The 12,664-nt window shown below is 43.5% G+C and overlaps 1 protein-coding gene across 5 annotated transcripts in view; it reads right to left on the bottom strand.

Moving 5' to 3' along the window:
• The window catches only part of SGMS2 (sphingomyelin synthase 2), an 82,170-nt gene that overhangs the window by 13,206 nt on the left and 56,300 nt on the right, over positions 1-12,664 (bottom strand). For 4 of the 5 annotated variants that reach the window (XM_037126689.2, XM_053657032.1, XM_053657033.1 and 1 more), the window contains 3 exons: positions 9,034-9,720; positions 5,946-6,063; positions 297-450 (listed from right to left, as the gene is read on the bottom strand). In XM_037126689.2, coding sequence (XP_036982584.1) covers positions 297-450; positions 5,946-6,063; positions 9,034-9,488 — 727 coding nt within the window. In that variant the 5' untranslated portion in view covers positions 9,489-9,720. Of the gene's footprint in view, positions 1-63; positions 203-296; positions 451-5,945; positions 6,064-9,033; positions 9,721-12,664 lie in introns of all 5 variants that reach the window. The other variant, XM_053657035.1, reaches the window with a different exon arrangement.

Below are 12,664 nucleotides of genomic sequence, written 5' to 3'. Positions count from 1 at the left end.
CTTGACAGTTGTTCTTCTTGGTTCCAACATTAAAAAGTTTTTCATACCTTGAGAAGTACTAACCGAGGAGGAAGACATTTTGGAGGTGTGCTAAATGTCGGAGAGAAGCCAGGGCCACGTTTTCGGCCTTCAGTGTTTAAATCACATATGACCAGCTGAAGTGATGGGAAGCTGACTAACTCTCTGTCCCTCTCGGTCGTAGCTATCGATTCCAATAGAACAAGAGCTCCCATCAGTTTCAGGGCCCAGGGACCCCCCCCATGACAGCAATCACGTGGGAATGAGTCGGTGCTTACATTCTTTGATGAACAAGTACGTAAGTGTCAGCACAACTGTGTGGCCGCTGAAGAGGAAGTCTCCACACAAGATGTGCGACCCAGTGATGGACAACCCCCCACCGGAGATCAGCCGCAGGATCCGTTGCACTTTGGCCCGGGAGTCTCCGTTGAGCTGAAAGACACAGGATCAGGGAGACAATTTACAAGCTGATAAAATCGTATTTCAGCCTAATTTGTGGGATACTTAGAAAGGTCAGCAGGCTGTGATTTCTGTTTTTCTTCTTAACTTAAAAAGTCAAAAAGAACTCCAGGGGGGAAGTTCCTTAGACTGGGCTTTATACATTATTATTGGCCAGTTTTAGTGACACATTTTAAATTATTCAGTATGTTACTAATAATAATATGTTTTGGTGATGTTGTGTCCTTGGGCAAAGCTTTTAAAAATATTAATAACCAATGACCTCACCACAGCTATGTGCTAAAAAAGAAGATCAAAGCTACGTTCTTTCCTCTTTGCAGGGGAAATTAAGGGTTTCGAACGATTAATATTTAATTCAGCTGCATACCACGTTGCTGATATTGTACGGTGTATTCATACCTTGTGTTAAGTGGGCAGCCTGAAGTGTACATATAGCTGTATTAACATTTGATGAAGCACAGTTAGAAAGGGAAGCTGCAACACATTAAATACTTTTTAAATATTTAAAATTATTTTTTAAATTAAATTTTTTTTATTGATTATGCCATACAGTTGTTCTATTCCCCCCTTCTCTCCCCTCCACTCTGCACACCCCCTCCCCCACCATTCCCCCCCTTTAGTTTATGACCACGTGTCTCAGGTTGCTTAGATTCTATATTTCCCATACTATTCTTGCCCTCCCCCCTATCTATTTTCTACCTACCGTCTATGCTACTTATTTTCTGTACCTTCTCCCCCCTTCTCCTCCTCCCACTCCCCTGTTGCTAACCCTCCTTGAGATCTTCATTTCTATGTTTCCACTCCTGATCTAGCTGTCCTCTTAGTTTGCTTTTGTTTTAGGTGTGGTTGTTAATAACTGTGAGTTTGCTGTCCTTTCACTGTTCATGATCAAATTCAAGGAGTTCATCATCACCAAGCCCTTATTATATGAAATGTTAAAGGGACTTATTGAAGAAAAAGAAGTTAAAAAAACAAATACTTTAAGCAGATTTGAAAATAACCGATTAGCTAAGTACCAACAGCTTTAAAAATGAGTAGCTCTGATCAGGAAAAACATCCCCCAAAGAAATAACCTGTGCACAAAGGCAGGGGTTCAGAACAGAGCTCCCTTGGACAAGCACATGGAGGCCACTAGAGGCCACCACAATGACCCGGAAACAATGATGGGCTGGGCAGGAGTCTGAGGCAGTAGTCAGAAGTTTACAACCCATTAAAACTTCCGCCTGTAAGAAGGAGAAGTGGACCGAGTTGGTCAAGACGGTAGGCATGGGGCGCTGCAATGCTGACATGTTGGGAAGCCACGTGGAAGATTTAAGATCAATCTAGAATAAACTCACTAGGCTTATAAAATTAAAGAATGATACAGAAATAAGGTTGGGTAACAGAACACAGGAGAACAGAAATACAGAAAGACCATTAATGACTATTCATTTAGGACCTGAGGGGGCAGCTATGTCACATGCTGCCTCTTATACTCAATGCAGATCCTTCTGGGCGGCTGGTCCCTGAAGCACGGCCAGCTCAGCACGATGCTGGTTAAACTGTTCAGTGGTAAAGACAGGTACTGTCTTGTCCAGGTGGATTTATGGCAATGAAGGAGGACATATACAGATGGGTGGGAAGAGAGTTTAGGAGAAGAGAAACTAAGGTAGCCTCCAAAGCACATGGAAAGCCATCCTACCCAGCACAGTAAGGACTTGGGGCAGGAGTCCTTGTCTGAAACATCCACATTGGGGTATGTCAAACTTTCCCGAATAATAACTACCTCATGGGTCTGGACAGCTTTCCGGTATTTGAGTGACCCTTGTAAAGACAGCCAACACACCATGGCTGCTTAGCAGTTGAGAACAGGTCTCCAACAGAAAATAGCATAAGGCAGGATTCCAGGGCAGGGGGAGAAGCAGGGGGTTTTGAAGAAACAACCTTCTTCAAAAGTCTGCTTAGGGGCAAACCTGGGTGATAAGAACCAAGAGAATGTGTGTGGTTTTAGCAAGAGTTGACACAAAGCAAATGTGCCGAGTAATAGGTGATCCCATCTTGAAGAAACGGGTTCTAGAAGGTGGTCGAGGATCCACAGCCGAGGAAGGTGGGTGCCGTTGACAGAGTTGCAGGACTTTCAGGTGCAGCTCAAGAAAGGCGCACCGTGAACCGCATGGAGGATGTGCTGTGCCCGGATGGGAGGGTGGGATCTGGCCACGCGCTTTATCAGATGACCCACCGCATTTCAGGAGTTTGTCACGCAGTTGGTACAAACGACTGGCAACACCAAGATCAAATATAAAGGTATGTATGCTCTGCCCAACCACTGTGTTCCCAGTTTAAAGGGACACAGTATTCTTTGTCTCAAAACCACATTTTTTTTATCCTCTCACTCATCCCAAGTCAATACTCTAGTTTTTTAGGGGCCAAAACACTTAAAGCCATCAGCCCCTTTACTTGGGGTCGGAGGGATCCAAAGACATAAAAAAACTAGGAGCTAAAATAAGCCAGACATTTCTCTTCCCCCCTCTTTCTTTCAGCAGTCCTGGTGAATACAGATCTGACAGCATCTGATTCAATGTGCCTTTACGGAACCGAGGAAGGACTCTCTCCTTGCTGGGTCTCTTCTCAGTTCTTAATTCCTCAATCTTGTCATTGCTACCCTGAGACATCCAATCATGCCTGGTAAAGATGCTAAATAAAACCTCAGCTTGAGGGGAAGGAGGGTAGAATAAAAAGAGCATAGAAAAATACTGGGAAGCGGGGATGGGGGGGTGGGGCAGGGATAGAGCTGGGAATGGATTGCCTTCTAGTTCTGTTTTACTTCACTAGAACCCCCTATCACACACCACTTAAGATCCTAGTTTCTATTAATTTCCTCATTTTTCAGACATCAGAAGAGGTAGAAAGCTAAAAGAAAAAGCATCAATCATAACAGCCAAAGCAGACAGGACTCAGTATTCCTAAGGGCTCCTCAAACTATGACCACCATGCAATATTCTCTCTCTCTCTCTTTTGAAATTCTTCTTTCAGAGACAGGGGAAGGGAGGGAGAAAGAAAGGGAGACAAACATTGATGTGAGAGAGAAAGAATGACTGGTTGCCTCTTGCACATGCCCTGACTGGTTCGGTCCCCAACCGAACCCACAGCCCCAGGCATGAGCCCTGACCAGGAGTTGAACCTGTGACCTTTTGGTTTGTGGGATGATGCCCAACCAATTGAGCCACACCAGCCAGGGCACCACAATCCATTTTCCACAAAAATAAATAAGGTGCAAGAGAGCCCAACTCGACTACTGCCAAACCGAGACCTTACCACCCACACTGTCCCTTCATTTGAGGGGAGAAGTCCTTTGGACCATCTATGGGGGGGAATTTTCTCAGGGAAGGAACTGGATCTATGCCAGCCCAACATTCCTGGATGTAGCAAAAACGGGTTTAAAAAGCTATGCAATTTCATGTGCAACTTCTGTAAACATACTTTTCGGAACATAGATTTTGTGACTGCAAACAAAAGCTTGGGTTGGTGGTTTGGAAGCAAATCCCAAGCAGAGAATTGAAGGGAAACAAGAGGACGGACAAGGGGGAAAGGCAGCTGGGAACTGTGAACGCCAAGGATTTCAGCAAGGGGCCTGTGGTGACGACGTCCGGTGGGTGACAAGTGGTGTCAGGCATCAGGGACTAGACCTGACACTCTGCCAGAGAGAGTAATTTCAGTATACACAGTTCTGTCATGGCTTATAGTCACGAAGGACACTCTACAGAGCCACCGACAAAGGAGACAGGCAGACTACCTAATAGCCTTGTAACCGCAAAATCTACGGAGCACTCAAAGCCAGCAGCCAGGCCACATTTAGAATGCAATTGTGACTCCAATAACACCACATCGCTTCCATCCAACAAAGTGATGGTGTTTGTTTCTTTTACTGAATCATGATGCAGGTACCTTCAGTCCTGCTTACACTCCAGGAAGGGGTCCCGCCACCTGAACGTGGGAGCTGATTAGTGAGGATGCTCCCAGAGCTTCCACTGTATTTGTAGCTGGGTTTTCCAGGGGTATTTTTACTGATGTGGCTTCCGAAAACTGCAGCTCCTCCATGGAGGATACTTTCTTTCTGTAATCATAGCAATTCGCCCCCGCAAACCTCATCCACTACTAGGATGGGCCTGCCTTTTTTCCTGTGGCCATTTCTTCATTTAACACGATGCAATAACCCCTTAGAAGTGTTTATTATGTTCCTGAACTTCTCCCATGCCTTAATTTAGCTTCACTAAAAATCAGCCAATGTTTAAATTCAATATGCACACTGTTCTAATTACAGATACTTTCTGCTTTGATGGCTTTGGAAAATTACAGCTTCTCCAAACCACACCTATATTTGGTGAGGGAGACTGTTGACTTCTTGAGAACAACTCTATTTTTCCTTCCACTTTCGGCATCTGCTTAGTGTCCAGTGAAATATGATGTTAGACTCCATTCCTTTGCCCAGAAAGCACAGGGTTTGTAAGTTTTCCTTTTTATAAACCAGGGTATGCTGGGGTCCAAGACAATGAACAGCTCTCTCAAGAAATGGCTCTTCCTGGCGAAGCTGTGAATCCTGCTTTAAGACAGGATTCAGTATCCACCCGCACATGTCTCAGCAAAAGGCCACTTGATCTTTCCAATCACTAAAAACTGGGATCCTCATTGGCTTCTTTCTTTTAAACCCATATCCAACTTATTAGTGTATCCTGTTGGCTCTACCTTCAAAATGTGTCCCGAATCGAAAAACTTCTCACTTTTTCCTTACTAGCCACCACCAAGGTCCAAGTTCCTACAATGGCCACAAGGTCTCAGGGGATCTGTAGCTGCACCTTCACCCACACAATTCTACTGCCACATTGGCCTCCCTGCTCGCTCTGGAACGTACTGTGACTGAGCTACTTTCTTGGCCCGGAGCTCTGACCCCATCCACATGGTTCTCTCCCTCATCTTGATTTCTGCCCGAATGCTTTCTTATTAAAGAAGCCTTTCTGACCTCTGTATAAAACAGCACCTACTCCATTGTCCCTTCCCTTCTTACTCAGCCTTACTGTTCATCTGACAGCCGCCTGGCTTATCACCATGTGACAGGTTACACATTTCTTTATCACTTGTCATCCCACAGTAGAATATAAGCCCCAGGAGAAGAGCCTGTTGGTCACTGCTGTCACCTCGGTGCCAGGTACATTGCAGCACTTGTAGACTGAGTGCGTAATTGAGTACAGAGAAGGTAACACAGCAGGTCAAATTTCCAATCATAACTTTCAGTTAGCAGAAAATAAATTTTCTATGCACAAAGATATACATTTTATGAAAACATTTTTATCCCCCACCCCCATCTAAAGAAAAACAGAAAATATGCTAGATTTCAGTTCAACGCATGAAAGTGTACTGAAGAACGTATGACAGAGCCAATGCTTAATGCTGGTTTCCTGATTTCCTGCACGTGGTAACTCAGAGGAGCTTACCTTTGGAGCACACTGGAAGTGCATTCCGGGCACAGGCAGGGTGGTGACGTACATTGTAATACAGCGATACAGGTATAAAGTTCCAATGATGAAAAAGAACCTGCGTCCCACTATGGACCTAATGGAGTAACAGGGATGGGGAAAAACAAGTTTACTGATTGTGTCTGTTCCTAATACAATATAAAGAGTGTTCAACGAAATAAGAAGATGACACAGAATGGCATTAACAGACTGCATGTGGCATGCGGCAGCCTATTTCTGAGTGGCCGTCCCCACAGTTTGAGGAGAGGCAGCAATGCAGCCTGGTGCAACCAGTCTGGGTGGGCTGGCCCACGAGCGGTGAGCCTGTGGGCAGTGGAGGAGTTAAAACGGACTGAGGGCTCTAGAAAACCACCTTTCCTAAAAAAGTCACTCTTTGTGAGAGAATTCAATGAACCTCTCTCTGTTTCCAGTCAACTCAGAGCATTAATAAAAGCCTCTCTTGAGAACATTTCAAAAGTACAAGCAACCCACGGTCACAGAGGAATTAACTAATGATCTAAGGTGATGCTATATAATTGGACACATAGGGAGATGGGACAACTCATTGAACCTGTTATATAATAAGAAAGGTTTATTTGGGGACCATCCCCAAATGGTGCTGAGTGAGTGTCCTTGGTTCTAGCTTAAGACGACAGCTCAGCTCCTCTCTGCTGTTGGGTTACTGGGTGGGTCTACAAACTTGGGGCTCTGGGGATTAAGAAATGAGTGGGATCCAGAGAGCCCCTAGAACTAGAATGTGTAACTTCCCTACTGCATACACTCTATTTATTCCAGGTCTCCCATTTTCAGACCTATCAACTTCCCACACTGGTAGTAGTCAAAGACTTCTGGAAAAAACAGGCAGTTTGGGGCATGTGCCACATTTTAAGTTTTCTACCGGACTGTGGTCTAACATGTATCAGGGTCTAATTCAGGTAACTGCTGGACTCCTAATTTAAAGAATCATGTGCAGATGTGAGTTTAGACGCCCATTTTCAGTAGCTATTTTTAAGAATATTCCAGCGCTGTTGGGGCCGAAATAGAGAGAATCATCACCTTGCCTAGTTGATGAAAGTATTTATTGCAAGGCTCTTTTTTTAAAGGCTTCCTGTTCAGGCTCTGCCCCTTCTAGCGCTGAAGAGGAACAGATGATAAAACAGTGCCGAATCTCTCAGTTTGGTTACGTGAATAACAATTCACCTTTTGATTCAACTCCAGGCCTCCAAAGAGTTCTGAATTGTGCTCCATGTGTTAGACAAGGTGAAGTAATAAGCAGGAATTATTATGAGTCAATTATATTCACTCTAGTGTTTTGAGTGCAGCTGTATAGAAAATTAACTAAGAAGTTGCAACATGTATTCTGCCACCTTATTTAGAAAAAGAGCTACTATTTTCCATGGCTTTGAAGGAGCTTTTCAGCTGAAATTTTCAGAACAGGTTATGAAAATTACTCTGCTAGTTACTAAAATATAAGCTCCAATTCTAACTTAGAAGTGAAAGAAAAATTAGTGTGATTTCCCCAACAAGTTTTTGATGATGGGTTGTGACCAAAACAGTAGACGTCACTAAAACATGTGGCCAGCTATGTGACCACAAGTTTTGACATGGTAAACTCTTAGGTAATACTGAAGGGGCAGTCAACAATTCTCAGGTGAGGAGTCAAACAAGTTGAGATTGTACTTCAGGCTGGAAGCTAGAAAGTTTCTTTTTCCACCCATATATGAATAAAACTTGGCTCTAAATTAGAGGAGAAAGCACACATCTTTGGCCCAAGCAGTCTCTATCTATATTCAGTGTGAATTCCAGATATGAAAAAGAAAAATGCTTAAGTTCAACAAATATAATTCACTTTTAGCCTAAGCATGCCATAACTGACAACTTTGGCAGCAAAAAGTTACACTAAGTAAAAGAAAACTGATACCTATTTTACTTACACATATTAAGGAAACATAGGAAGAGAGACACTTTAAGGAAAATACTTAGGGGACTCGTTAGCAAAGATAAATAGATTGAGCTCTTCTAACCTCACAGCAAAAACCAATGGAAAGAACAATATAGCATAAATTCCCTCTTCTAAAAACGATCTTGAGGCATTATATTAAAATCCTACCGAATTTTGAAGTTTTGAATTATATACACTAAAGTCAGCATACATTCTCAAAAGCCTCCATTAGGGATCAAGGTTTTGAATACACTTATATTTTAGTGATTTAATTGCTAGACTCTTAATAGAGGACAAATATCTGAATGATGGATGAGATGAGAAGGGAAATAGAGGGGATTTTACTTTTTATGGAATTAATGGGAAAGCAAAAATGACCACTTCAGAGCTACACCCTGGTTTTTAGTGTCATCAAAGCAAAAGTACCTGGTTTAGCACTTCCTGGTTCCTGCTTCTCGGAAAACGGAGGGCAGGGAACTAAGAGCCCCTTTGTGGTGCTATGGGGGAAACCGGACGGCACATTTCCTTTAGAAATCTAAAACCAAAACCACACGGACCCATTTCTACATTCAGTTTCTTAAACAGATTTTTGTGACTGGGTTGCCAACAGACAAATGGAAAAGAAATGTAAATTGAGAACTCCTGAATAAAGGCAAACCTCAAAGCATGCTAATGTCTCTAGACTAACAGTCATCACGCCGTGAGTAATGGAGAAGCAGGCTCCCCAGTCTCCCCCTCTCCCGGCCTGTCAAGAGCCTCAAAGAACACCAGCATGATGAAGTGAAGGCATTACTCTCCAGGACTCTTGATTTATCAGGCAAATACCACAGTGCCAAGTTGCTTGAAGTCACAACTGCACCTTAAATGCATAAGCTCTGAATCACCCACCACAGCATTTCAGTTCTTTCCTATTCAACAGTCACTTTCACACATAGTTGCTCCATAAATGTTTATTGAATGGTGACTGGATTTATCCAATGTGGTGGACCTTTCTATCGCTTCATCGAATGCCTGAATAAGACTGAATTTATGAGCTAAAACCAAGAAAGACGATTTCAAGTACACGTCTACTGACTTAAATACAAACTAAGGGCAACTCCTAAAAAACATGTTAGGCTTACTTACTTGTATCTCAGAAACAGCCACTGGGTGATCCACAATCCAACTAATATAATCCCATTTATTTCTGATACAGAAAATGCCCACGTCACCCGATCGATGTAATCAAAAAACTTGTCTGGAAGTGGAGGGCTGAGCTCCTTGGGAGGGACCCTCTCGTGCACAACCGTGATCATGACGGAGGTCAGGACGAGGTTGAACAGGGCGTACACGAAGGCGATGCCCGTTTTCCACCACTCCAGGGGAAATTTGTTCCTCGAGTCAGTGGGCATAGCGATCTGGATGTAGTCCGGGTACTTTTTGGTGCCCTTCCGCAACCCATTGGATAAGCTCTTGGGTTTACCGTTGCCATTTTTTTCTTCTTCTTCAGCAGGTTCAGCAGGTCTTGTGTAAGTATTTGCCGGATCACTGGTTTGATTTTCCATATGTTCTTCAAGTTTTGCTGTCTCTATAATATCCATTGTCTCCCAGTCTTCAGATCAAAAGAGCGGTGGTAAAGGTCTCTGTAGAAACGTTTTTTAATCCTTCGGTTTCCAAGACCCACATGGACTCCTCCACTGGTTCTGCTTCCTGGTACGACAGGTAGAAAGCAGCCGCCTGAGGACCGTCCCTCCCATGCAGCCACCGCTGGGCACCCAGCACTCTCGGGGCAGCAGGCCTGCTTTCTCCTCCCGGACGGGTTCACTGTCCCACCTGTCCAAACAGAACAAAACTGTGTTCAGAAATCACGCCTGTCCAATGGTCAACCATCCAAAACAAAACACTATCGAAACATGGAAACAAAGACCAAGGCCACTGGCTTTATAAATACATTGTCAGAACATAGAGCTGCTGAGATGAGTTTATTTAAAAAATATTGAATTGTTTTATCTTGGAATTCTTCTCTTTTGGAGCTGATGTCAGCATATCAATTCCTTTGAAATTTCTTTAAATAGAAGTCAGGACCCAACATTGCAAACACTTCCTCCAACACTACTACCTGTTGCTAACCATGAAGTCATAATAAGCTAGAACCTGCCCAGGTCACATCATTCTTTCCTAAGACTGTACCTTTTCGATGAGCCTTAAAGAGTTCAAAACTGTGATGAGTTGATGATATGCACTGAAAAACCATTAGCCTCAGCATTTGCCCAAATGGTCCTATTTCCTTATTCAAAATCTGGTAATCTTTAAAAGTGACCACTCCAGAATATATTCAAGAAAGGGAACTGCCTCAGTTTACCCTTTTACACTCAGAGATGCGTGCTATACACTAGGAAAGCTGACAGCCTCTGAAATAGCACAAAGCCTTAGTCACACAGAGCCTTAACTGTGTCTCTTGAGGTAACAAGCTTGCCTGTTTTTTTATGAAGGATAAAATAACTCGCTACAACTGACATGGTACATTAGTAACCATCTGATGCAGCCACAACAATTTCTGGCAAACAATAGAACCTGGCAGTCAGAGGATTGGCTCCGGGCACTTACCCACCAGGACCCCGGTGAGGAAAGGGTGCCTTTAGCTGAAGCTCCCAAGAGCAGAGGCTTCTTCACAACACCGAGCGCCAGCACAGGCCCTTTATACTTGCTGGCAACACGGCCCCAGCTGTTCCCAATTTCGGAAAGCAGTATTTTAGTCCTGCTACAGAGCCCAGCCACCTGAAGAGGTTTTCAGACCTTGTAATTAGTCTCCAGCCTGAGTACACTGCACAATTTAAGTATAATCCTTTGCATGTTTAAAGGCCTCTCTTTCAGGGTAACTTCTGGAGAAAAAATTAGCAGGAGGGAAAAAAAAACCTCAAAGCGGTGACAGCTAAGCCTTTATTTAACGAAAGGGAAAAAATGTTAAAATGACACAGTTAATAGGTAAAGGCAATATTTGTTGACAGCTGTAGACAGCCAATAGAGCCACCACAAATGTTTATTGTGCACCTAGATGCCCCAGTGATGAGGGGTATGTGGGGGCAATTAGAAGGAGTTAAAAAAAAAAAACAACAAAATGACACCGACCTGAACATTCACCCAAAACGCTCAGTCTAACTGGAAAAAAAAAAACAACCCCAAAACAGAAAGAACTAAAACCACCCAACTATTTGAGAAGACCGAATGGCACACTGTAAAAGGAAGAAGGTGATCTCTAGATAAAAAAAGCTGTCCTTATATTCCTGCTCCCCTGACGAGATGTGAATTTCCAGAAGGAGGCACTGTCATTTCTGAGGAAGCAAAAACAAGAGGCAAGTCAGACCGGCAGGGAAACGAAGGGTCAGGTCAGGATGGACACCAGCTAAAAATTCCAGACATCTCACTCTGGTCCCTGTAAAAACCCCAGATGCTAACACATTAATTAGACTAGTATGAGAAAGAAGCCACGTCCCTCTCTGTAAAACGGGCTTCACAGAGGTTCTCTGCAGCGACCTAGCACGATGTTGGAGGAAGAGCGAGTGTGATGAGCAGATGTCTCAGGAAGGCGTGTCGGAGAGAAACCTTCGACACCACGCAGTACCACTTCTAACTGAGGCACGGAAGCAGTGGCTCAGCCATTACCTGTCTCTCCTTACCAGCTGTGGACTACACCGCTCACAGCATCTTGCCAAACTACCACCCAAATCTCCTCCAACTACTTTACTACTCCACATCCGCCTCAAGCCTGGCGTTTGTATGTGAAAGAAGCTTGTGATTTTAAAACCTAGGTCCACCAACTGACGTACAGATGGTCTTTATAAGGTACCTACCCGGTTCTAGAACACAGAATGTAGAACAGAAGAAAGTTCAATTAATTACCTTTTTTTTTTTTTTTTTTTTAAAGAGGAAGTGCTCAGCCACCCCCTCCTGGGACAACCAGCAGGATGACTGAAGTAATTAACCGTGAAGGGCTCTGTGCCCAGGGGAGTGAGAGCACTCTGTGAGAGCAAAGCCCATTGGCCGTCATTAGCAGCTGGATTGATATTTTCCTTGGGATTTCATTAAGAAGATTAAATACATAAAGCACGTGTCAATCAACCTTGGGCTACAATGGTTGTCGTCAGGATGATTACAACACACGCATTCCTTTGGCGATCCTTCCCGACCAGTAAGTATCTGGGAAAGTGACCAAAGCCGTGAGAGTCCTCTCCAAGGACAGCAGTCCCATTAGTGCATTTGTTTAGGGGACTATGCTGGAGCACAAAGCAGCTTTCCACATCCTCTTCCATTGTGAAATACCAGAAGTTACCCTGGATAACATCTAACGGGCAAAAGATCGCTACAGACTAATTTTCCTCTTGAAGGCAAATGCAAAACTCTGAAACCTTTCAGCACACTGACACTGTTTCATGACTTTTTTTTTTAGGACGAGTGTGATTAATTCCAGAAATGCAAGGAAGGTTTCAAATTAGTAAATGATCATGATAAAATACAAATGTATGTAGAAAGAAGATATGATCATCTTGAGTGCAGCCGAAAAGGCATTTGGTAAGAATTCAACTGCATCCACATGGCTTTTGGAAAGTTTTTGATAGGAGAAAATAAAGGTGCACTTAGCCACACCCTTTTGATGCCAGTGCCACAATTTTAACTGTGTAATACGTGTACTGCTGCTCCTCTTTTTATCTCTAAGAGAACTTTAGAAGCTTTTTTGGGGGTCAAATTACATTTTGCTTCTATGTTTTATTTCTATTAA

Source organism: Artibeus jamaicensis, unplaced genomic scaffold (genome assembly GCF_021234435.1).
Source record: "Artibeus jamaicensis isolate MK-2021 breed Jamaican fruit bat unplaced genomic scaffold, CSHL_Jam_final scaffold_3222, whole genome shotgun sequence".
Classification (NCBI taxonomy): Eukaryota; Metazoa; Chordata; class Mammalia; order Chiroptera; family Phyllostomidae; genus Artibeus; species Artibeus jamaicensis.
The sequence above is the reverse complement of the archived record's forward strand: the minus strand, read 5'-3'. Positions and strand labels throughout refer to the sequence as shown.